The following is a 27,628-nucleotide window of genomic DNA, read 5'->3' on the forward strand; positions in this document are numbered from 1 at the left end:
AGTTTTCCAAAGTCCATGATGATGTCCTCAAATGTCTTGTTACATCCAAAACATATTCAGAAAATATTCACATTTTGCCTTTTTTTGATTAAAAAAACAAGTCAAAATGTTTAATTGATAAAATAATTAATCCTGTCACAAAAATACGTCGATCAGGCCTAACATCATGGCCACTGACACGTGAAGTGAAGAACACTGACTGTTCATCATGGCTCCTGTTAGTGGCTGACATATATCAGGCAGCAAGTGAACATTTTGTCCTCAGAGTTGATGTTAGAAGAAGAAAAAATGGGTAAATGTAAGGATTTGAGTGAGTTTGACGAGGACCAAACTGTGATGGTAGACGACTGGATCAGAACATCTCCAAACTGCAGTTCTTGTGGGGTGTTCCTGGTCTGCAGTGGTCAGTATCTATCAAAAGTGGTCCGAACGCACCAACAATGAGCACGTGAGCATCAGAACTGGACCACGGAGCAATGGAAGAAGGTGGCCTGGTCTGATGAATCACGTTTTGTTTTACATCACGTGGCTGGTCAGGTGCGTGTGCGTCGCTTACCTGGGGAACACATGTCACCAGGATGCACTATGGGAAGAAGGCAAGACGGTGAAGGCAGTGTGATGCTTTGGACAATGTTCTGCTGGGAAACCTTGGGTTCTGCCATCCATGTGGATGTTACTTTGACCCGAACAACCTATCTAAGCATTGTTGCAGACCATGTACACCCTTTCATGGAAACAGTGTTCTCTGATGGCTGTGGACTCTTTCAGCAGGATGATGCTCCGTACCACAAAGCAAAAATGGTTCAGGGATGATTTGAGGAGCACAACAACAAGTTTGAGGTGTTGACTTGGCCTCCAGATTCCCCAGGTCTCAATCCAGTCGATCATCTGTGGGATGTGCTGAACAAACAAGTCTGATCCATGGAGGCCCAACCTCACAACTTACAGGTGTGTGTGTGTGTGTGTGTGTGTGTGTGTGTGTGTGTGTGTGTGTGTGTGTGTGTGTGTGTGTGTCTCTCTCTGTGTCTGTGTCTCTCTGTCTCTGTGTGTGTGTTTGTGTGTGTGTGTGTGTGTGTGTGTGTGTGTCTGTGTCTCTCTCTGTCTCTGTGTCTGTGTCTGTGTGTGTGTGTGTGTGTGTGTGTGTGTGTGTGTGTGTGTGTGTGTGTGTGTGTCTCTGTGTCTGTGTCTCTCTCTGTGTCTTTGTCTCTGTGTGTGTGTCTCTGTGTCTGTGTCTCTCTGTGTGTGTGTGCGTCTCTGTGTCTGTGTGTGTGTGTGTGTGTGTGTCTGTGTATGTGTGTGTGTGTGTGTGTGTGTGTGTGTGTGTGTGTGTGTGTGTGTGTGTCTCACCATGCCTGTCTCTGCAGTGAAGATGACGATCTCGTAGAGTGGAGCAAGCTGCTGAAACAGGTAGTCGATGCCTGGACGTTTCTTAAATCTCCAACCTGTTGACAACTGGAGAGACAGATGGAAAAATCAACTCAGAAGAATGAGAGTGACGGGACACTGAGTGACAGGACACTGAGTGACGGGACACTGAGTGACGGGACACTAAGTGAAGAGCTGTTTTCATGGGACATCAAATCTAAAATACCGTCGAGTCGAGTCAGACAGACCAGAACTGGATGATCAATGTACAATTCTGTCTGAGGCATCGTCTGAATTTCATAACCTCAAGTTTTAAAAATCACATAAAAACTACAGCAGAACATTGTGATTATTATTATATCATCATCATCATCGTTGTCATTATAATACTTGGTTTGACTCGGCTCGTCAGCCCAGCACAGCAGGGGTTTGCATTTCCATGACAACAGAGCTACGCACCTAAAGGTGTGTTTTTTACCTGAGGACGAGCTTGAGGAGACTCGAGTCATGCGGCTGTAAATCGGTGGATAAAATGTTCATATCACCGTTCTTGGATAAACACAGTTTCCTTAAATTCTTTACAATAAAAGTCCCTTGTTCTTTCATTATTTAAAGACTTTTATTGTGAAGCTGTCCTATCAAGTAAAGAGTCTCCTGATGGGCAGTAAACTGATGCTAACTGTAGCATCGTCTCTATAAGTTGTCCTACACATTAAGCAGGAGACTGTGTGGTTTAGAGGTTTGCAGAGTTTAACTGTCAGACTCTTTTCACAGTGAACAGGTGTGGCACAAGGAGAGGACGAGGAGAGGACAAGGAGAGGACGAGGAGAGGACGAGGTTGAGGACGAGGACGAGGAGAGGATGAGGACAAAGAGAGGACGAGGAGATGACAAGGACGAGGAGATGACGAGGAGAGGACAAGGACGAGGACGAGGAGATGACGAGGAGAGGACGAGGAGAGGATGAGGAGAGGACGAGGAGAGGACGAGGAGAGGACGAGGGGAGGACGAGGAGAGGACGTGGAGATGACGAGGAGATGACGAGTAGAGGACGAGGAGATGACGAGGAGATGACGAAAAAATGACAAGAAGATGACGAGGAGAGGACGAGGAGAGGACGAGGAGAGGGAGAGGACGAGGAGAGGACGAGGAGAGGACGAGGACAAGGAGAGGACAAGGAGATGACGAGGAGATGACGAGAAGATGACGAGGAGAGGACGAGGAGAGGACGAGGACGAGGAGATGACGAGGAGATGACGAAGAAATGACAAGAAGATGACGAGGAGAGGATGAGGACAGGACGAGCAGATGACGAGAAGAGAAGGAGGAGAGGACGAGGAGAGGAGATGACGAGAAGAGAAAGAGGAGAGGACGAGGAGAGGACAAAGAGGACGAGGAGAGGACGAGGACGAGGACGAGGAGATGACGAGGAGAGGAGGAGGACGAGGACATGACCAGGAGATGACGAGGAGAGGTCGAGGAGAGGACGAGGACGAGGAGATGATGAGGAGATGACGAGGAGAGGACGAGGACGAGGAGAGGACGAGGACGAGGAGAGGACGAGGAGATGACGAGGAGATGACGAGGAGAGAACAAGGAGAGGACGAGGAGAGGAGATGACGAGGGAGGACGAGGAGAGGACGAGGAGAGGACGAGGAGAGGACGAGGAGATGACGAGAAGAGAACAAGGAGAGGACGAGGAGAGGAGATGACGAGTAGAGGACGAGGAAATGACGAGGAGTGTCCATCGTCCATTAATCAACATCAGATCGTTTTGTTCTTTTGGATGGATGTAAAAAACATTAAAATGCCAAGATGGGCCAGAAAAATATTCTTGGGCTCCTGCTGAAAAATAAAGTGTGTGTGTGACACATGATGATGTTGTCATGAGGACTGAAGAGACAGAGAGGTCTGTGTGTAAAAGCTAGCTGTTAGCTGGTTAGTCCTTTCTTTTATCTTCTATTTCTGGAACTTGTTTTGCCTCATTTATTTTAGGTTTTCATGTCTTTTTGTTTCCTTCAAGTCTTCCTTTTAATTCTATACACATGATTTTGATCACTGCCTCATGTGAAGCATAAACTTGGGTCTGTCTGTCCACAGATCATCTGTCTCTGTTTGTGTTTGTGTGTGTGTGTGTGTGTGTGTGTGTGTGTGTGTGTGTGTGTGTGTATGTGTGTGTGTGTGTGTGTGTGTGTGTGTGTGTGTGTGTGTGTGTATGTGTGTGTGTGTGTGTGTGTGTGTGTGTGTGTGTGTGTGTGTGTGTGTGTGTGTGTAACTGTAGCAGCAGGACAGACGTTGTTTAGTTACGGTCAGACGCTCAGAGGTCGTGAACTTTTCCACTCAGGTCGTCTCCTGTTTGCTCTCACCATCAACAACCTGAGGGCTGTTGGATCTGCATCTGTGTGTGTGTGTGTGTGTGTGTGTGTGTGTGTGTGTGCGTGCGTGCGTGCGTGCGTGCGTGCGTGGTGACAGTAACCAGTCTGATGTTTTTACACTGTTTTTACTCTGATCATCTGCACCTCTGATTACAGCTATAAAATGTTGGTGACAGTTGAAGCAGTTACTATCTGTGTGGAGGTGTGTGTGTGTGTGTGTTTCTGTGTGTGTGTGTGTGTGTTTCTGTGACAGGATGTAAAGTTAAGCGGGAGGGCAGGTGAAGCTACTTCTCGTCTGTTTTAACAGGCAGCAGGTGTTGAGCCACATCTGCTGCACACCTGTCAGGTAGGTGGACAGAGTGAGTGTGTGTGTGTGCACGTGCGTGCGTGCGTGTGCGTGCACAGACAACAAGACGAGTTGACAGGTGGAGGATATGGAGGTTTCCTGTTTCCTTCAGTTTGCTCTCTGATGTCACAGTGATATCAAATTATTAAATGTGTATAAAGTTGAACCAACGATCTGTTTGTGTTGTTTGTGTTAATATCCATCATTCTGATCAGATCACTGTTTTTATATTCTGGGATATAAAACTGTTTGGAACTGGTCCAGCAGATCACATCCTCCTGCAGCTGCAGTGTCTGTCAGACAGAATCAGACTGATATTCTAACATTACAGAGGAGATTAAGTTTTCTGCTCCACAGTTAGACACTTGTTGTTATATCACTCTGTTTAAAGTCACCAGACTCCTTTGACAAAAACATTTAAGTTCAGAGAACACAGAGTTTCTGGTCTGCAGCTGCTTCAGTCATTTAGTTTGTGTTATTGTCTGACTTGTCTGGTGTTTTAAAGGATTAATTCTGATCAAAACTACATGTTAATATCTGATATCCTAATCTTAGAATAACAGTTTAAAATAGTATTTCATCAAAATCTTACAAACGATTTGGGAATAGGAGGGTAGCACTATTGGGTTAAACACCAGTGGGCACTGATGGAAGAGCTAAAATATCTTTTACAAATATTCACAACCTCCCGACAGATGATATGTGGACTGAGAAGGCGCAGGACATTTACCAGATGGAATAAATAATGTACTCCTTAAGATCCCAAAAAGAAATATTTATTAATTATTGTACTACCACAGTGAAGTGATCTAAATCCTCATTTTTAAATTCATTTTATTTTATTCCTAACACAAATACTTTAAGCCAGAATGTGTTTGTTTTATCTTCATTTAATATTGTTTGTACATCAACCATATAGATACAGCTGCTTTGAGTGTCAGTGACAAAAACAAGCACTTTGAATGGATGGACTGTGGCGAGCGCTGCAATCACCGCAGCTCATTTCACACACCAATTCATAAAACTTATTAATTAATTATTCAGACCAGTAAGTGTAATCTGACTTACATAAATAAACTAGAGTCTCTAATAAAGCTGATACATTGATCAGGTCACCTTTATGTTTTAAGTAGAACTAAATCTATTGTGAACTTTTTGAACAGTGGATCTTGGCTGAACGCAGCAGTCAGAGTCTCTACAGTATTCACCTTCTTCTTCATTCATGTTGATGTTTAAGATTTTCTGTGCAAAGTTTTCGTGTTTTCTGCTGAACATGGAAAGTTTCTGTCAAAATGGACTACAGAGACATCTGTGTCCAACACTTTTGCATATTCATATAATCTGGACTTTCCAATCAGGGAGAAAAACATGGAAAACCCCATTAGATTATTTTATATATTAAAATTAAAAGGATAGATGTTTTTTATGTGAGGTTGTAGCCATAGTCAGCAACACTTATTTTAGACACCTAAAAATCTGCATCAATCCAAGTGTACACTATATTTAGACTATTTTCATCACTTTATCTTGCTGTCAGACAGTCAAATATCACTCAATTTCTCTCAACCAAACTCCACTGGAAAAAATCAACAATTTTAGCTCACAGAACACAGGAGTTGTTGATCTACTGTTGCCTCCATTTCTTAGTTTGTTATCGTGTGATTTTGGTGCTTTTAAAGATTAGTTTGGATTCACCAAAGTCGCACAATGACACAAACTTACAGATCAAGGCAGCAGGAGACCCGACACTCCTGTGTTGAGGTAAAATTGCTGATTTTGTCAATGGAGTTTGGTGGTGGGGAGACAGCAATGAAATTAGTGATTTTCATTCCGTTTCCTGACAGCAAAGTCCGTCTGACAGCCCAGTAAATCTGTGGAAGTATTCTAATTACAGTGTGCACTTTATACTTTTATACCGACATTGATTTTTCTCTATAATTCGTATTTGATAAAACCCAATTTTTGTTTGTAAAATTATTGTGGTGCTGCAGAGATGCACTGACCTACAAATCAGATCCTACAGATCTGTAGGGCTGCAACTAACGTTTATTTTCATTATCAATTAATCTGTCTCATTATTATTAAGGTTGATCATAAATTAATCCTGTCACGATCTTGTCAATTGCAAAACAGGTCCAAACGTGAAAACATGACGTGCACACCACTTCAAATACTGTGAACTATCCCTTTAAATGTGAATAATAATGAGGACACCTGACACGGGGCGTGAGGGAACGTACCGACCACTCCGGGTGCAGCAGGACGTCGGTGAGCTCCAGCACCAGGGTGTAGGGAGGCTGGTAGTACGGCTCCTTCAGAGGATCAGGCAGCAGCTTCGGGCTCGTCGGCTCGATGATCATCTGACCGTGACATCATCACCATAGGTGAGAAACAACACACGAGAGACAGCTGGTCACATGGTGCCCCAAAATGTCACAGCACTTTTAACCACACACACATTTCACACAAACACCTTCCACAGATGAGGAAGTAGGAAGTCTGAAAAATTTCAGGAGGGAGAATCCAGCCGACGTACCTTTAACATCTAAGAGACATTTGTTCTGTTTGTTCTCTGTTTACAAGAGTCTGCTCATAAAAAACCCAAACAGGAAGGTGGACATGCCCATATTAAGATAAGCCTGCAGAATATTAATGCACATAACAATTTTCAGTGAGGAAAACCCCAGACTATAATGTGAGCCCTACATTCAGCTGCTTCCTGCAGAAATCTGACATTAAAGCTTCAGTTTATGTGTGAAAGACATTTTCCCCTCAGAGTCTGTGTGCTTTCCACAGTTATTTAAATCATCACCATTAATTCTGGTAACTCGAAATAAAATAGCAAGAAAAATGTGCTCAGATTAGCTTTTTTTTTTTTCTGTGAATCAGCTTTTCTAATAAAGAACCACGAGAGTGAAAGTGAAAGCATGAGGACCCTGTGACGATGTGGACGACCACAAAAATGAAACTGTCACAGAGGTCAGACTTTAAAGAACAAACCTCGATCACATGGTTTAATACGATTTGTCAACTAGCGATCAATCTGCCAATAATTTTTACAGTAATCAATTAGTCCATAAAATGTCAGAAAATATTGAAAAAGACCAAGAAAGAGAAAAACAAAAAAGAATTTTATTGGTTAGTGTTTGTTTTGCTCATTTGATTTTAGTATAAAACACAAAAATTCCACTCATCACTTTTGAGCATGAATAAGCAAATACAACTTCATTTTTTTGTATTTTAAGACAAAAAGGAAGTAATCACTTTTGTTCAATGCCTGTTCCTGAAAAGAAAGTCAAACAAACACTGACCGTTTTCCATGTTTCCCTTCTAATTAAACCTATTTCATTTTTTTTATTTATTTAATCTGTTTTTCTGAGAGGTTTCTGCCTCAACACGATCCTGTTTTTTTTGTTTTTGTAGAAGCTTTTAGCATCCTGCCTCACCTGCAGAGGCTTTTATTCACTTTTAGTTCTCACATACACCGTATACACACACACGAATCCCTTCTGGAACAGAAAACATGTGTTGTGGTTGTTATTTTTTGGCTTAAAATATTCCAAAATATAAAACGAATATCCCAAATGTTCTCAAAGTTCTGAAGGTGCTGATGGTGTGTCCTCAGTCCTGATATCTTCTTGTTTGATTTTTGTTTTAAACAGAAAGATTTTATCTTCCTGGTTTGGTGACATAAAAGTACCTGAATGCATCAGCTGACGTTCAGGACCAGGTCTGATACCACTCACCTGTCTGTAGTCCTTGAAGTATTTATAGGTTCTTTTCAACTGTTGGACAACTGGAGGGTCTAGAAGACAGAGACAAAATAACACAGAGGGAAACAAAGATGAACTAATGTTCAAGAAAAGTCTCTGACACTTCAGTTGATTCTTAACCTTGACTTTATTAACCCAAAACTGGGAATGAAAGTCAAAAATCAACGATCTTTCTATCATCCACAACTGGAAGCTACAGAAGTCAGATACTATCAGTGAAATGTGACAGACGATGAGTTCAACAATAAAACTCACTCTGTGAAGTGGTTACACAGACAGAACTACAGACAGCAGGCTGTAGTGTTAATGGGTCATAAAAACTACAACTCCCTGAGGAGACACCATCACTGAGAACATCAGTCGGTTAAAAAGCTGATACCTCGTCCTTCTTCTAATACATTACATCTGTTCTCAGTCATTCATTTCCCACCTGTTAGTAATGTCTTCTAACATCAAGTTGTTTTTTTTTTAAGTTATGTTTTTGGGCTTTTCTTGCCTTTATTAGATAGGACAGCTGAAGAGTGGACAGGACAGAGGGGTGAAGAGAGAGAGGAGGACACACAGCAAAGGTCGAGAGACAGGAGTCGAACCAGAGGACTGACAGCCTCCATACATGAGACGGACGCTCTACCACCTGAGCCAAACAGCCGCTCCATGAAGTCATGTTTTAAAAATATATAATAAAAAATATAATGCCAGGACATGCGCTCATTAATTCACCCAGCACTATTGTTTGAGGTCACACGAGTAAAAACAAATTCAACTTGATGCCTTAATCTTTTGATAATTGTCCAAAAAGTCGTCACATGAGAACAGAACCAAAATAAATCAATGTCTGATTTACAGAAACAACAGTTTTTATCCTCCAAACCCCAAATAAAAAGCATTTTTCTTGAATTTTTAATTGAAAATACTGTGACTTTGTGAATTTAAAACAGCTGTATAAATTAGATTATACATCTGTCTCCAAGGCAACAGGATATCTAATGTCCCCTCCTCCCAGTACAAGTGAAATTTGTTTGGCCTCTTGTTTAAATCGATCCATAAAAGCAGTGATCTTTCTTCTTCGAAGCCAAACATGGTTTTTCATGAAGGTTGACACACCAACAGTTTAATCCAGCATTTCTCAGCATTTTTCCCTCCAAATTAAAAATCTCCACTTCCTCCAAAACATTTTTACTGATGACAGGCGACTGGATCTAGTTCTAAATTTTAATTCATCGACCTCATCTTCTTCAAACTGCTTCTTTCATTTGACAAAGAATAAAAAGTATTCCATTTCTAAAAGCAGCCCAGTGCTCAAAGGTTTGTTATTCTATTTCTGGAGCTTGTAATGGGAATAATAAATCCCAGTCTGTGTGGATTATATGAGTTTAATCCTGAACAGACTCAGAGACACACCGAGTTCACCGACACATGAAGTCATGGAGTAAAATTGGCACCAATGATACTGAGGAAGGCTCTGTTCCATTCAGCTCAGAGTCAGGGTGCTGCTACTGTCATGTTGGCCCACTGGAAAGGCTCTGCTACACTAAATAGAATGTGACTTTAATTATTATCATTAATAATACATGTTTGTTCTGCTACTTTAGATCAATATGGCTGCCAGGAAGGTCTATTGACTCTTAAAAGTAGATTTTATTTTGTTTGGATTATGTTTGTTTATATGGTGGGGTACATTCATTTTAATATTAGGCATCGAACATGTATTTATTTTATTTTTATTTATTAAATCATCATGGTGTGTAAAGTGTAGAATTTGTAGGCTCAATCACATTATTTTTAACCCCATACACTGGGATGATGTTTGATTTTTGATCAGTGATCATCAGTAATGTGGATATAAAGGAACATTTCACAAAAAAACATCACTTTAGAGCAGGGGTGCCCACACTTTTTCGGCTTGCGAGCTACTTTTAAAATGACCAAGTCAAAATGATCTACCTACATTAAAAATGAGGAGGCAGACTCACAGCCCAGTCCACCCACCCCGAAAATGATCAAGACAGCAGCAGCACCCCCAGATTGTGACCCCCGGGACCGGGACATCAGCTGTGCACCTGCAACTCAAGCTAACGTCCCAGGTCAAAATGCTAGTATTTCAGAGGCACCGCATCAAACAACTTGCTTCACATTTCCGGGAAGGTCATTTGGTAAAGAAACGTTTTGTCGGTCATTCAGTGCGAGCTGGTTTAGCAAATGGAGATGGCTCCATTATATTGAGGACGGCGATCGCGTTGTTTGTTTCATGTTCATGGAGATGTTTTGGACAGTCTGGACATTGGCAGCCTAATGAGGAGCTTCATCAGCGCCAACCCGGAGAGGAAAGCCACATTTGGAGTTGTGTGACGCCGGTCAGACACTTTTCTTTTCTAATGCTGCCGCCGCGCAGCACACGGCGCCTTTACACACAGAGTTCAGCACCACAGTGACATGGACAGCAGCCGTGACAAATTGTTTATGGTTGACAAGGTGATCGGCACCATGGACAGTTATACAGACAGATTTTTGCAGTCTTAATTACTGTGCGGGTTTTTTTTAATCATTATTATCAATGCAGGGAGTTGCGAGTGCAGCGCAGAGCTTTTTTTTTCTCAGCCCCCCCCTGCTGAGAATATGTTCCCGCGGCTATGTCTCACACTGGCTGCCCTGTACGTCAGTCAAGTGGAAAATGCCATACTGGGGATGGATGATAGGCTAACATCTAATTTTCTTGTTGAATGGCATGCGATCTACCCACACTACCTTTGCGATCGACCAGTCGATCGCGATCGACGTATTGGGCACCCCTGCTTTAGAGGAACGCAGCCTTTAAAACCAGGAAAAGACGTTGTTTCTGTCAAATCACAATATAATGATAAAGATGATATTTAGTCTTGCGTCACGATATGGAGATTTACTGTCCAGCTCTACTTCTATTACAGCTGAAAACTTTGTGCATTTTTATTAACTGCTAACAATTGAACTGTTGAAATGCTAACAATCAATCAATCATTAATAATTTAAACACTTTTTTCTCCTCATTTTAACCTCAAGTTATTAAACAAACAGCTCCACCACACAACAGAGTCAAATGAGGCACAATTACTGACATTTCTAGACAAATAATCAATTTAATCAATTAAATTCATCATGCCTATTCATTAATTAATGATTGATAACATCTCAACCTTGTTAAAATTTGTCCACAAACCTTAAAACTGTAATTTTAGACCATGATTCTGACTGAGTGAACCTGCAGAGAAAAACACACAGGAAGCTCAGTCATATGTTAGTTTTAGAGCGAAGCAGGCTGGGATCTGATTGGTCGGACTAGATGATGACACTCAGCCGAACACAGCTGATTATCAGCCATGTGATCAGAGGAGTCACCTGGTTTGACCTGCAGCAAACAAAGAGGCGGAGACTCGACCTGCTGATGACGCCACTGATAAACCAGCTCGATGCTAAGCAAACCTCCAGCTGTCAACACGCTAATGACTAATAATAAGAAAGACTCTGTTTCCCATGGGGCCACGGGCTCATTACTGCAAATAAAAGCACATTAACAACACACACACACACACACACACACACACACACACTCTCTCTAAACACATGCTGAAGGTAGCACGCAGTGGTCCCTGGGGACTCAATACCCCAGAGTTCGTAGCAGCGTGCTGAAGCAGGAAGCAGAAGCCATCTGCCATAGTCGTGCTGTGATGACGCGCTCACACGTGTGTGTGTGTGTTTGTAGCTAGGGGGGTAAATAAAGATCAGGGTGGAGCAGAGAGGACGGATGAACACAAACGCAACAAAAAAGTTACAGGTTGAAGATGCAAGTCAGCAAAATAAACTGTTTCAATCAAAGGAAAACTATTGTTTTAATCAGTTTTCAAGCAAAAATGTCAAACATTTGCTGCTTCCAGCTTCTTAAACATGAGGATTTGTTGCCTCTCTTTGTCAGTGAAGACAGTAAATGAAGAGTATTTAGGCTGTGGACAAAAGGAGTCGTGACGTCGTCAGTTTCATTTCTCTTTATTACATTTTATAGTCTAAAATGATTTATTGTGACAATTAGTGCAATTTTGACTTCTGAAGATATGTAACTGTGATTATTTTGACTGATACTGCAATTGTGATATGATTTGCAGTATTAGAAAGAATGCTATTTTTTACATCATTATTCTCATGTTCATTTAAATCATCATTATGGTGTGATTTTCTTACGTCTGTAAAAATATCATGTGTTGATCAGGACATTTCTGCAGCACAAAGTTTGATTTAAAGGTTTTGCATTTCACACATATTGCACCTCCTGTGATTTGAAAACTGAGATGTTGATAAAACTTCTATTAATTGTTTAGCTGTAATGAGAAATCTTTTTGATTCACTTTTACAGAAACACTCAGACTTGTTGTGAATTCTGAAGTGAAGATGCAGCTCTGTAAAAAAAAGAAAAAGAAAAACCTAAATGTGCTCATGTGCAAAACAAAGTCACCTTTTAAGGCAGTGCAAAAGATGCAAAACTGCTGAGGCAAAAAAAGAATATGAACAGTTTTAGAGCATCCACACCAAAAAAGATAAGTATAAAAATAACTATAACAATATGACGATATGAGCATCCACATGTTCTGTAAACAGTGGTGCTCCAGCTGTGTCGGATGAAAATACATACTGATCAACAAAAAGAAAGAAACAGGTTCATAGACTTCTTCAAAGATGAGGGGAGTCTGGAGAATCTGCCTCTGTTGCTGTCGTAGTTGTGGTGTGGACTTTTTAAAATGATATAATTCATATAGTGATCTGATGTGTGCAGCTCTTTAAACCCTTTTTTCATTTTATAAATTGTGTAAAACTGCTCAAAGGTCTAAAATAGCTCACAGAAACAGGATAAACATCATTATCTGAATTAGAAATTTTCATGCACCGTTAATAAGATGCTTTGCTTTACAACATAATGACAGCAATAATGAAGCGTACAGTAATTCTTCAGGTGGAGTCAGTAACCATCCACCAGCTTTTGTTTTGGTGTTAAATCTTGTTGGCACTGAAACAAACCACAGCCACGCCGTCCTCTGAAAGCTGTTTGTTGAGGACAAATAAGGTAACAAACTTCAGCGGTGGGATGATACTTACTGTGTTTGGACAAAAACAAGTCATGTTTCCACTGCATGGTGACTCAACTCATTCTTGGTATTTTCCTTTATTTTGTTCTCCATTGCAGACAATTTTCCCTCATAGACCAGATTCTCAACTGATTGTTGTAGTGACGTCGGGTGAAAGTGTTGCGACATCATCTTCAACACGACATAAAAACCCTAACAACAGATGATATCGGAGGGAGGAAGGTCACAACAAGGAGACAAACTTCAGTTCAGAAAAGGCTGAATGCAGTGCAATGAGTTTGGGAAAACCAACATCAGAGCGCACAAGACAAAACAAGTCTGGCTGCTCCATGGTGCAGAAATGACGATTCTCTCTGAATCCACCTTTTAGTATCAGCTCAACACAAGTTACAAACAAGGTACTATCCACAACTCTGACAACAGAAAACCAAAAAAAGAGCGAGTCAAGACGAATCATGCAGTGGACACACTGCAACAATGGATGGGACCGACTCAAACAGGACAAGAGCACGTACAGCAGATAACTCAGGAGATATGACATCACTGTCATGGCGTGCTGTGGTGGAGGTTTGAGGTTCGATCACAGTCACCAACAACGGATTCTGGTTCATGTCAGCCTGGATTCTCTCCACTGAGACTCAGAGCTCAGTTTCACTGCATCAGACCACACACACACACACACACACACACACACACACACACACACACACACACACACACACACACACACATCTGTCACACAAACCACTTTAGTCCTTTGAGTATCTTCAGTCACACTGTGGAACAATGAATTCTGGGTAAAATTTTAAAAATGGCCGACTGAGTGACCAAAAGAAACATATTTTCTGCTGGAGTAAACAGAACTGAGAGATTGAAGGAAGTGAACAGAACATTACCCCCCACTGAGAGGAGCATCAAACATGTTCAACAAAAAAATATGGTACAAGACACAAAGACAATCTTAGCAAACCACACAACCTCCTCTTTTTTTGTTGTTGGGTGTTATTGATCAGTTGGTGGCACTGATCATTACCATGGTAACATGAGTCAGCCTCGGGGTAAGGAGTCTAATTTATTTGTCTTACAGTTGGGTGTGTCTTTATTTTTGTGAAATGGTCTAACCTGCAACAGACTGGAGCAGAATGATTCTGAAAAAGAAGATCTAATTATGATTATTTTGGTGTGAAGAATCTGTACCAGATGAAGATGTTTGTGTTTTAGGTCTGTAGGATCTGATGTGTAGGACAGGAACAGGAACAGGACAGAACAGGACGTCTCTGCCTCACCACAGTCAGTTCAAAGGTTTTTGACACATTTAACCTTTAACAAATATCACACCTCCTGTGTAGCCTTACAACAGACTAATCTACAAGTCTGAAATATCTCTGTGACACCATCCTCAGGACTAAACAGGCTGGGTGTGTGTGTGTGTGTGAGAGAGAGAGAGAGAGAGAGAGAGAGAGAGAGAGAGAGAGAGAGAGAGAGAGAGAGAGAGAGAGAGAGAGAGAGAGAGAGAGAGAGAGAGAGAGAGAGAGAGAGAGAGAGAGAGAGAGAGAGAGAGAGAGAGAGAGAGAGAGAGAGAGAGAGAGAGAGAGAGAGAGAGAGAGAGAGAGAGAGAGAGAGAGAGAGAGAGAGAGAGAGAGAGAGAGAGAGTGTGTGTGTGTGTGTGTGTGTTTGGGGTGTGGGGGGCAGATTAAGGCTTTTATTATGTTAATTGCCGGGGAACAGGGGTGTCGGGGGTGGGGGGGTGGAGCCGAGGAGAGGAGGTGATGACGGGGGAGGATGAAGGAGTAGAAGTGATGTCTCTGGGTGGCTGATGGCTGGATGAACAGAGGATGACAGGAAAAGGATGGAGAGTAGGAGGAGTATTTGTCATCCTGTCAGAGTGGAGGAAGTCAGCGATGATTAAAAACTTAGTGGCCATTTTCATCCTTTCAGTAGCCAGCCAGGTTATTAGGGAGTGTCAGGGCCTCTGATATATACTTCAGATGGTTTTATTACGGGACAAAGGAAATATTTTGTGTGGATCCATATATAGATTTTTTAGGTGTTGTTGCCTTTTTTTTGTTTTTTTCTGTATCATGTTTTCCTTCTCTTATTTTTTATTTTCATATCACCTCTGTGTGAGACTTAGAAAGGGATTTTAGGTTTTGAATATAAATATTTAGACTCAAAATCATAATCAGCATTTTTAACTGAACTTTGATTTCCTTCCGTTTATAACAGAGACACTCATGATGAGCCTTGTAGGCTTTTAGTCTCCCTCACACATTCTTCTTCTAATTTATATTGTTTTGTTTTTTTAACATGTGCAAAATCAAACCTGATCAATTCCTGATCAGTATTTTGTGTGTGTGTGGGGGGGGGGATGGTCCTACACAAGTTTTCAGCATCCATTCAACGGTTTTATCACCTCAGAGTCTAAACACGTTGTAGAAACAAAGACGAGGGCGTGCATGAGACTCAGGTCTGCAAAACTTCTACTATTTGCTGCAGGGCGCCAATGTGCTCACGTTATCATAACACAATCTTTACCCTCGCTAACAGCATTCCTGGAATTTATGCCCATGTTGTGCAGGAAGAAGTTTCAACACATCGCTGCTGTTTCCACCCTGATCTGTAAGAATGTGTTTGCAAGTTTCCGTCACCATTTTGCCCAACGGTCAGAAGAACAAGCGAGCATCGATAAAAGGAACTGAGAAGATCAGAGGCATATGATTCTGATGAGATTATTTGGTTCTCAAGTGGAATCAGTTCTTGATTCCCATCCCTAGATGTGTACATGTGTGCATATTAGAGATGAAACCATTAGTTGATTAGTCCATCAGCAGGATTAATTGTTTTACCAAATAATTCAGTGACATTTGGAGCATTTTAAGCAAAAATGATTAAATTCCAACATCTCAAATATGAGATTCAGTTTTGGAACTTTGCTTGAACAAAAAAAGCAACTTGAAAATGTCACTTTGCGCTTTGTTTCAGATGATTGTTTCTGTCTTCATAATGTTTAATTAACATAAATTTTTTATGGTTGAAATAATGAAATAAATCCTATGTTTTGTTGAAAACTTACAGTATGTCACATTACTCAGTGTCATTTCCATTTTGAAGCAATTTTTGGCTGTTCAACCACCTCGACCCCCACATGTGAAATCATCAAACATCTTTGATTGTAATAATGAAGTCTGAGGTGCGTTCAGGAGCTCAGTCAAACTGCAGTTGTGTCAGCCTGCACATTCTGAAAACAGAGATGCTGTTTCAGCTGTCCTGTAAGTGTCTGACGCTGCCTTTGGACTCCCGAGGATAAGCTTAACATTCATCATTTCTGTAACTTCATGTGGAGACTTGAGAGTTTCTTCTAGGCGTAGCTGTCTGTTTCTCAACCTGTCCAGGTGTACCCCACCTATCACCCAATGTAAACTGGGATGGGCTCCTGCTCAAAGTCACCTCTCAAAAGACAAGCAGCTTTAATTTCTGTCCACTTAAAACATTTCAAAATGAGGAAAATGACATCAATCATGGATATAACTTGACTACATGTTTCTAACAGTTGACATTTTGGAGGCTGATGTGAAGGCTGATTTTTAGGTTGGGTACCAGTTTGGAGAACACAGGATTAAAATTCCTGCAGAACCTTAGAAATGTTTTAAATTAGCCCCATTTGGGGTGATGAAAGGTCTTGGAGAAAGTGAAGTCCAGCCTGGATACGTCATGCTGATCATATTCTGGGAGTGAAGGAAGAAGAGGCCACCTTCTCCCCTTTCTTCTCCTCATTTGTTTCTCTCCTTTCATCTCTTCTCCCTCTCTAACGGTCTTCCTTTCATAGTCAATGTTGGCTCTTTGTGCGAGAGGCCTCGCTCAGTCGAGCTGTCAGATCAGGCCTGTTTGTGTTTTCCACCAAACCGTCCTGGGTGGGCCAATGTGGGCCAAACAATTTTTCTCCTGCCCTGAAGCTGATCTGCCACGTTGATACTGAGGCCAATCTGGCTAAATACATCCTGGCTGAGGTTAACATACTATGGCTTCTGTGTACGGCACTTCAGAGGCAACAAGGATGTTAAAGTGATAGTTCAGCCAAAAATGAAATTTCACTCAATATCTACTCCCCCCTGTGCTGATGTGAGGATGGGTGAAGATCTCCAGTTCAGCGTTGCAGCTAAATCCAGTACAATTGAAGTGAACGATGACCAGTTTTAAAATGAAAAAAAAAACAAACAAAAACACAAAAAACACCCACAAAATGTCTCCATGCTGCTCGTGTGGTGTAATCCAAGTGTCCGTAAGCCACGACATTAAAATTTGACCCAGAAAGACACCATTTACACCATGTTTTTAGCCTAAATCTCAACTGATATTTCGCACACTTGCATTGTCCAACCTAGAGCTGGGCGGTATGACAAAATTTTCATATCACCTTTTTTTTAAAACTCGTATTGGTTTCATGGTATTTGACGGTATTTTTTTTCATGCAGCAGTGTTCTTACCCACATTTTCTTCTACTGAGAAAAGCATTACTGCAGTTGATTGTCTTTAAACAGACCATTTTACTGTCATAAGGATTGTATCATGTTTTTTTTCATGTCCAGACAGGTAAAAGCATGACCCCTTCAAAGTATGGTTACCATCACATGGCGGGGACGACTATACGATTAAACGTCCCCACACACACTAGTCGGCACCAGAAATACTAGTAGTTTAAAATATTTATCAATATTTCATTCATGCATGAATGATGCCAGTTATCTGTTGCCTCTAAGATTTTATGCAGCCGTACGCTCGGGGCTGCGTCACTGTCAGACAGGAGGTCCCCTCACCCAGCGCGTATGAACCGATCGCCATGGCAACACCAGATGTTTACATCAGCAAAGTCAGACCGATGAATGTAGACTGTGACAGAATAAGCTGATATATATTCACTCGACTGGAGAAACATGACCACATTAAGCACAGACACAGACATAAACCTGCAGGTGGAGCTGCTGCTGCTGCTGCTAACACTGCTAACGTTAGCCACACTGTGTGTCAGGCTGCAGCTAACGTTAGCTCTGTATCCTTTACCTGCAGACACTGTGACCCTCTTCAGTCTGAAAAGGTGAAGCGTTTAGTGAGTTGTTGTCATGTTTTGTACATTAATGAGGTATGTATTGCACAGCGCAAAGCAGCGCGTATTTCAGCGGCATTTAAAGTACGATTTGGTGATTGTTGACTGTGATTAATGTCTTCAAATGACTCTTAATACACACAGTATTTTTTGCGGACAGTGTTTAACATTATAAATTAATAAATTTACTAAATTTTAACTGCTTTTGTGTTTTCTTAGTGACTAATCTAAATTGAATTTTGCGTTTAACTGACAGGTAATTTAGTCACCAGGAACATCCCTAGTGCACACGCTCAAGCAAGCACGCCTGTGGTGTTGGTGTGCAGCAGTGAAAAGGGTCCCCGCTGAAACACTTTCCTGCTGCGCACGTTCCAGACGTTGTTTGGGCTATTCACTGGTACAGCAGTATATGAAAAATGAATATCATAACCAAAATAAAGACTGGTTTTCAGTACAAACTGGTATACCGCACAGGCCTACTCCAACCTATTTTATTTAGTTACAACCAGTGCTGGTGTTCCTGTTTCCCCTTATTACACCCATAGAAAGAACAAGAGACTAATTAACAAGGTTGAGAAGAGCACAGGGAGCTGCTGGGAGTAAAGAACAAGTAAACTGTCCTAGACTGAAGACGGGGTCATGAACTAACATTAGTTATGAATAAATAGCTTAATCCTCTGTAGAAGGACAAACATGCGGCGCCACTGCAACATCGCTCGTAGTGCATGAACAATATTTTGTGCAAGTTTGCTTGTAGTGTTGTCAGGCCTGGGCTCAGGCTGTACTGTGAATAGTGACTCGATTGACTGTGGGCATTTGATGTTCGCCCTCCACGGTGTTCACAGAAGTCAAGGTGAGTAGTCAGGTTTATGTATTACATCTATGGAAGGCCGATTCCACCAACTGAAGAAAAATTCTCTTTGGATATGCAAGGTCCATGTTGGTGACCCATTTTGGTTTCAAAACTGTGAAATTGGCAGAAAGATGATAAGCTTGCTTGCTCAAGCAAAGGAGTTGAAGTATCTTGGATATCGTTCATGAGTGACGGCAAAACGGAGCAGGACATCGACAAGCAGTAATGTGGGGCACCGTTCCACACAGTCATGGTGAAGAGAGAGCTGAGCCTGAAGACAAAACTTCAGTCTTTGTTGATCAACGTTCCAAACCTCATCTGTAGTCATGAGTCATATCCAAAATACAGGAACATGGATACAAGCAGTCAAGTTTCCTCTGTAAGGTGTCTGGGCTCTGGGTGAGGAGCTCGGAGTAGAACTACTGCTCCTTCACGTTGAAAAGAGTCAGCTGAGGTGGTTCAGGTTGTTTGATGAGGATGTCTCCTGAGCCCCCCCCCCCCCTTGGAGGTTTTCTGGGCTCATCCTACAGGGAGGAGACACCAGGAAAGAGGCAGAACTTGCTGGACAGATTTCATACCTCATCTGACCTGTGAACACCTCAGGATTATTAGGGAGGAGCTGGTATGGACTACTGAGCAGAGGAATACCCTCTTTATCCTGCTGCCACAGTGACCCAACCCCAGATAAATGGAAGATAACGGATCGATGGCTGGTTACCAAACTCAATGTATTACTAATGTGAGGACAGAACTAGAGAACATGAGCCTGATATTAATCCAATCAGAACATGTTGTTCACAGCTGCTGCTCTGATCTTGTGCTGAAACTGAAGCGTTTCAGAATTTGTTTGTCTTCTCAGAGTTATATGATGTGTTTGATGATGCCGACCTTTTTGTCAGATCCAAATATTCCTCACAGTGCCAGCTCTTAGTGTTTCTGTGCTCCAAATGAAGTAGAAGCAGATGATGAAAGTCATGGGAAATTGGTTTATGAACTAAAAGGACAAAAAACTAAATACACTTACACTAAATAACATAACTCATATAATGCTATTAGCTTTACAGAAGAAGCAACGCATACTTTAAAAGTGAAGCCAGTTATTTTTTTAAAATTGTGCTTTTTTGTCATGCTGGTGTGGGAAAATATTTCCTTTTAAAGCAGTAATGAGCTTTAAGGATTGATGGCAAAACGAAAGAGTGTATATAAACAGAGGGAGGAGTCGAGGGAGGAGGAGAAAACAAGTTGACAAAAGCCAGTTAAGGAGGGAGAGAGAAGGAATGAAGGAGGGAGGGGTTGACCAAAATAATGAGAGGAAAGATGAAAAGAGAAGAGAAGAAAGAGCTGGAAGGATAAACAGAAAGAGACGGTTAGGAATGTAGTGTAGAGGGGAGGAGGTGAATGGAGAGAGGAGGAAGAGGGGAGTAAAGAAGGAAGGAGGGAGGGAGGGGAGAGGTGACTGAATGAGGAAAGTAAAAAGGATAAGAGTATAGAATGTAGCATAAAGAGACGAATGAAAGACAACAGGGGAAGAGGAGAAAGGAGGATTAAACAGAGGAGAAAGATGAGTTAAAATGTAAAGAAGACAGGATGGAAGTAGGAGGGGAAAACATAAGGAGAAAGAAAAAGGTAAAGAGAAAAATAAAGGAGGAGAAAACAGGAAGGAAACACGGGATGAAATCAGAGAAAAAGAGGGATGAAGAAAGAGGTAAAGATGGAGGTGTGGAGAGATGGATGGAGGGGCCTCCGTCCCAAACAAAGGCTGTGGTTAGGCTCAGCATCTGTTTCATATCCCCCCCCCCCCCCATGTGTTTTCTCTCCGGGTGACAAACGACAGCGTGGCCTGGTCTCTGTAATGTTTGGACCAGTGCAAGAGTGTGTGTGTGTGTGTGTGTGTGTGTGTGTGTGTGTGTGTGTGTGTGTGTGTGTGTGCTCATGGTAGAGCAGCACTAACACACTCAGACTGTTCCAGTTGATATTTTTGAGATATTACATTTTGTATTATTTTAATATTAATTCCAACACATTAAATGCATGCAGAGACACTCAAACTCGGTGCATGTTGGCTGCTTTGGAGCTCAGGCTCAGAGTAAATTTGATAGACGAGTGGTGCTCAGTTTGAACTCATTAAGTTCAGTTCATGATCGTGCACAAGAGTTCACTTTTTTAAAAGTCTGGCATGTTTTATTTGTGTTTGTGTGAATGTTGCACAACTGTTGGCAGGACTGTTTTGAAATCATGTCCAAAATACTTAGGACAGGGTGACAATTTTAAAGTCTGTCTTAAAACAATAGTCAGTTGCCCATGTGGACATTTTTTGACGTTTTGTTTGCTGTGATCATTCGCTATGTTCATACTGGACATTAGAGATGCACTGATTACAATTTTCTTGGCCGATTTCAATTTCCAAATTTTTTTTGCAACCTGCTGATTCTGATTTTGGCTGATTCCAATTTTTAGTCTGAGAAATTCACAAACAATGATACTCAGTTGGCCCTTTTCCACACACAGAGCTGGCCTGGCTCGACTCTGTCTGACTCTGCCATCAGCCCAGCACAGCAGGGGTTTGCATTTCCATGATAACAGGACTACCTGCTTGAAGGTGTGTGTTCTAACTTGAGTCGAGCAGCTGTAACGCTGACGCTAATCTTTCATATCAGACTAAATTCATCCAGCTCAGTGCTCCAAAAAAGCAAAATAAGGACATCTTGTCATCACAAGGAGAACACACACAGAGGAGAGGCTACTGAACTGTGAGGATCAAAGATCATCATGTCATGAAATCTAAAGGGACTGTTCTGTTTGTGTGTGTGTGTGTGTGTGTGTGTGTGTGTGTGTGTGTGTGTGGAGGTGGTCTCAGATTTCCTGGTTGCTATGGTATCTGATGCTCCTGTGCGTCACGCACACAAATGCCGCCACTTGGCACACAAACAGAGTCTGTAGCCAAACATGTCCCATAAGACCCATCCATCCATTCATCCATCGCTCCATCCCTCCATCATCCGTCCCCCTGCTCACCGTCTGCTGCTCCCAGAGGAGGAGAGCAGAGGATGGCAGAGGGGGAGGATGGGCTGGAGGAGGAGAATGACAGAGGAAGAAGACAGGATGGAGGAAGGGAGAAGGGATGAAGAAGAAGGAGAAGAAGAAGAAGAGAGGTTGTAACAAAGTAGGTAAAGGTAGTGAAGAGAGGGTTGGAGGAAGAGGAGAGGATGAAGGAGATGAAGGAGCTCCCTGAGGGATCATGAACTTTTACCCCGGTCCCTAAGCTCATTGGGGAATATTTGGCCGGGGTCCTGTCGGTCCCTAAGAGGTCCCTGAGGTCATGATTGGCCCTTATTACTCTGAAGAGGGCTGATGGGAAGAGTGTGGAGCAGCTTTTAGATCTGAGTTGTGTGCAAGTCAGCGGGTAATATCAATATCATTTATCACCTTTCAGAAAAATCAATATGTGATTATGTAATAATCATATGATGATGTAATGATCATGTGCTTCCAATAAGCTCAGACTGATAACGTTTTGTCCACTCTTTGTCTCTACGATGACCTTTTTAAGACACAAAGGTCCAAATATGTTGATTGAAGTTCAGACAAACATCCAAAGTATCCAAGTATCAAATCTTAACCTCCAAGTCTTAAGTGAGTCCCGAGTCACTGTGCTGAGAATGAAGCGAGTCAAGTCGAGTCATTGCTCAGGTCAGGCAAGTCACAAGTCACACAGAGTGCTGATGATCTACTTCAGTTTCCACATTTTAACCAGTTGAAGGACAGTAGAGCTGCAATGATTGATCCATGATTCAATTATTAAATAAATCATAACTATTTTGATCATCAATTAATCGGTATGAGTATTTTTTGAGAAAAAAAGTCAAAACTCTGAATATTGTTGGGTTGTGGGCAAAACAAGACATTTGAGGATAATCTTGGGCTTTGAGAAATGCATTTTTTGACACTTTGCACAATTTTCACACATTTCTACAAATGTCTGCATTTACTCCACTTTTTGTCTCATTGTAAGCAAATGACATGACGACTGCAGCTGAAAATGATTTTTATTGTCAATGTAATGATCACTTTTCTGATTAATCAATTATTTCTTTGGTCTGTTGAGTTTTACTACATAGTGAAGAATGTCATTTTGTTTGACCAACCAAACTGTTCAAGACCCAAATATATTCAGTTTGCCATCACCAAATATTTACAAGGGAACTAATAACCATCTGGTATTTTTATTTGAAAAGACTTAAATAAGTGATTACGTCAAGTCTCTCTGCCTGTGGCTCTCAGTCTAAATCCACGCTATTATATTTGAATTTTAAACACATAACCTTTGCTATGTTAACGCCCAGCGTCCGCACTGCTCTGGCAGTTTGAACCCCTAACATGGAGACTTCTGGAAAAGCTCCTGTTAGTTTTTAAACTCAGGGATGGTGTTTTAGTCTGGACAGGAAGAAGCAGAGACTTCTGAAAACAATGATGGAGGCGCCCATGTTCACCTCCTGATCCAGTCTCATCAGTCATGGTGTGTTCTTCTACGTCTGACAGTTGACACTTAAATGACAGTTTAATCAGTTGGTGCTCACTCAATGTACTTTTGGTCATATTAATGGTAATATCTGTCCTCCAACAGACCACCAACGTCGGGAGGGTGGGAGGTTAGTTTAACTGCTGTTTCATGAAGCAAATAGGTTTGTAGCCTCCTTATGACATGTGGATTGTTCAATGCTCTTATTATTAAAGAAGGGTTATAACTAGTTTGGTAGGACTTGTTGTCTGATACGTCAGAAATCAAAACCATTCCTGACACCCACACTTAAAGGTGAAGGTGGAGGGACGATCCAGATAATAGGAGGATAACGTCACACATTTTCAGTCTTTCCAAACCCTCACTTCTCATCTGCACTGCTGATCAGTCACCGATCAGTGTCTGATCAGTAATCTGGTGTCAGAAAGGTGTGGCAGGGAGGAAGGACCTTCCTGAAGCTGTTCAAACTCCCAATAAGCCCGTCTAAGAGAGCACCCTGATGTCTTAAACCAATCCATACTGTGCATGTTTAAGTATATGAGTGACAGCTGTGAGGTTTTTACATCAGGTTGATCTGCCGGGACAAAACTCTCCCGTTAAACGAATTCTGACTGCCTGCTGATACCAATAATTCCTTAATCAATACCTCAGTGTCCCGGCGACCCAGTTCCATGGTACCCGCATCCCTCATGAATAAATCCATACATCCTTCTGTCCATACATCCATCCTCTCCTGTCCATCCCCACCAAATTTCTTCCTCCAGTTTCAGTTCAGCCTCGGTCTAAAATCATCAGCATTAGTGAAGCTGCTGGCTGTAAACACCACATCAGCTTTATGAGCAGAGGACCTCCGGGAGCCAGAAACCAGGACAGAGATGGAGACAGATGGACAGACAGATAGAGACACACAGAAACATGAAAGACAAGAGACGGAGAAGAGACAGTCATAAAGTTACAGACACAGAGGGAGGGATGGAGAGATGGAGGTCTGGAATCACAGGAGGACAAAGTGGACCTCAGGGTGTATTTCATGATGGATGGAGGGATGGAGGATTCAGGAGGAGGGATATGTGCAGGAAGGAGACACAGACTGGACTTCTGGGAGGGACAGTTATTGATGAAGTCATTATTGGTAGCAGCAGGCGATCAGAACTCGTTTAGAGGCCGAGTCAACTTGTAGCAGATCGATCTGAAACCCCAGAAGTGTCATTAAGTTACTGACAGCAGCATTGTCTGACCTCTGATCTGATTTTGTGTAGCTGTTACAGCTCATCAGTCACCGCTTTTCAACATTTTCTGACATTTTTTGGACCAAACAACTGACTGATTAGTGGATTAGTGCCACATTGATCACTAGTTGAAAAACAGAAACAAGTAAAACAAGTGTTTATGTAAAGTTAGCGCTGCGTACATGATATAACATTAATGCTAACAGAGCTAGCTTACATCTCAGCTCAGCTTGCATCAGCCCACATCCTCCTCCTCAAACCCCCACAGAACAAATGCAGATGCAGTGGATCTAACAAGTCTGTCTGGAGGCAATGTTACTGCAGATAGTCAGCTAACATTAGTTAGCTGGACATGCTAACATTTGCAGCTTATGTCAGAGCAGATGAAGACAGAGTTTGATCCACTAACCACATGTGTTCTTGTGTTTCACAACAAAAAAAGACGCCACGGTCCAGACTCATGAAACTCACTCTTCTCTGAACCTCCTGCACACCTTCAACACAGAGACAAATGGAACGCTCTGATTGGACAGTTGCTGTTTGGAGGCAGGGCTTAGCGAACTGTTAGTTGAGGAAGTTTTATCAAATTCATTTAACTGTGCGACTTCAAAATGCCTGTAAAAATAGAGGGATGGAAACACTGCTTCTTCTTCAGTGGTATTATCTGGAGATTTAGTCACAAGTTGTTTGATGAAGTCAGTTTCATCTCATCAAGTCTCTCGTCTTGCAAAAAATGTTTGCTGATCAGTAAAATTAACCTGAGAGCAAACTTTCCTGTGACTGACAGGAACATTTTCTGACTGTTTTCTTCAACATTCTGAGCAGTTTTATTGCTCACTGTGACTTTTCCAGGAGTGTCTCAGAGTTTTTCAGAATTTATAAAATTTTTCATCATTATTTTGACAATTCTGTCAGTGCATTATGAACAACCTCTGACCTCTTGTTGGCCTGAAGCTCAGTCTGCTGCCAGTTCTCTGGTAAAATATCCAGAATGTAAATGCGTGTGTGTGTGCTTTGTGTGTTTGGGCTGTCAGACAGGCAGTTTGGAGGGATGAATGACGGGTCAGGGGCATATGGGTGGTTGGTAGCAGTTGGCAGTGCCATCAAGGCTCTGTGGACACATCCATCATTCAAACAAACACACAATGCTGCCAGCGTGTCAATAAAAACACACATGTTCATTAGAGGACGGAGAAGGACTCATCTGGACCGAGGTCATGTGACTATATAACACAAAACACACACACACACACACACACACACACACACACACAAATATCTATCATTTTCAAAGTCCAAGATGACATTTGTGTGATGTCTTGTTTTGTCCACAACTTAAAGATATTCAGTTTACTGTCAGGGAAGAGTGAAGAAACCAGAAAATATTCACATTTAAGAAGCTGAAATCAGAGAATTTTGACTTTTTTTTAACTGATTAATCAATTATCAAAATAGGTGGTCAATTATTCAATTAATATTGCAGCTCTACTCATATTCCTGCAGAATATAAAGTAAATTAAAATGATATATTTGACTTATTTACTTTGAAAAAGGCTTATTGAGACTCTCTTCATTGGGTCATGAAGAACGTGACACAGCAGAAATGAACAAAATGAAAAAGTAAATGTAAATTATAAGATCGAACCCTAAAAGAAGTTTAAAGTGGATCCTTAAAGACGACAAAATGCTGTTCAAACCCTTTAAATAAAAACAAAATACTAAAACCAAAATACTGCTCAGAAATCAGATAAGAGTCTGTTGATTAATGTTGTGAAAACACACAGAAGTTATGAATAAATAAAAAGGTAAGTTCCACACACACACACACTCACACAGACACACACACACACACACACACACACACACACACACACACACCATCAGTGATATTGTGTTGACACTCACCTCTGTCAAACTCATCTGGAATCTGTCAGAGAAACAGAAACGAGAGAAAAATCATTAACATCTGTGCACATTACAGTCAACTGATAATCAATCGATCATCTGTGTTTCTTGTTGACAGTTAACCTGTCAGCATCACTTTAGGATCAATAAGTGTGTGTGATGTGACGACTCAGGGTTTATGTTTGTGGTGACGACAAAAACGAATCAATCACTTTACAACAGATGTGGTTCTTCATGACAGAACCCAGACAAGAGGAGCGAGGGTCATGTGTCGCAACAACACTGTTTATACTTTATAGAACAATAAATAATCATCAATAATTGGCAAATTAAAGGACAAAAAAATCATTAGTTGACACCATAATAAACAAAATAAAAATGTTGGAGAGAAAACAAGAAAGAACAAAACGAAGCTGCAGAGGAGCAGAAGGAAGGAAGGAAGGAAGGAAGGAAGGAATAGAACAGACAAATGAAAAAGGGAGGTGATAGGAGGAAGAAGAAGAAGAACAGGAAGAGGAGGAGAAGACATAGTAAAAAGGAAAAGAAAAGAAGGAAGGAGAAGACAGATGGAGATGAAGGAGAGGGAGCAGTGCAGGGACAGTGAGGACTCTGAGACAGAGCTCACAGCTCTGGTGTAGGACTCCACCTGGTGGCCATGAAGCAGACGTGCAGTGGATTTGCCTCATGGACTCAACATCATGAGCCAGACTGCACAATTAATCACAACAAAATCACAATATGGCCAAGTGCAATATCCCAATCCCAGTCAAAATAAATACAACATCAGAAAATGCTGAAAAACTGATCCTGTCACAATCTCATCAACTGAAAAACAGATCCAAACATGTGAAAACAGGTGTCAACGCTGTCCGTGTGCTGCGCTGCGCTGCACAGTGCCGAGCGGTGCCGTGTTGACAGAGGTGTGGAACAGGCCGTTAAACCTCATCGACACCTTGATACAACTGCAGAGCTGCAGCCTGGGAGAGCAGGAGGGGAACTGGTTCCCACACACCAAACAAACTGTGACAAGGAAATAAAATACTAAACCATCCCAA

At 41.6% G+C, this 27,628-nt stretch overlaps 1 protein-coding gene across 1 annotated transcript in view; it reads right to left on the minus strand.

Moving 5' to 3' along the window:
- timm50 (translocase of inner mitochondrial membrane 50 homolog (S. cerevisiae)) overlaps positions 1-27,628 on the minus strand; it is a 51,427-nt gene that overhangs the window by 9,753 nt on the left and 14,046 nt on the right. Inside the window, exons 4-7 of the mRNA XM_084716890.1 lie at positions 26,574-26,595; positions 7,832-7,890; positions 6,326-6,445; positions 1,348-1,452 (exon numbers count right to left, since the gene is read on the minus strand). Of these exons, the coding sequence (XP_084573016.1) occupies positions 1,348-1,452; positions 6,326-6,445; positions 7,832-7,890; positions 26,574-26,595 (306 nt within the window). The remainder of the gene's footprint in view (positions 1-1,347; positions 1,453-6,325; positions 6,446-7,831; positions 7,891-26,573; positions 26,596-27,628) is intronic.

This window comes from Lutjanus erythropterus, chromosome 4 (assembly GCF_056507025.1).
Source record: "Lutjanus erythropterus isolate fLutEry1 chromosome 4, fLutEry1.hap2, whole genome shotgun sequence".
NCBI lineage: Eukaryota > Metazoa > Chordata > Actinopteri > Lutjaniformes > Lutjanidae > Lutjanus > Lutjanus erythropterus.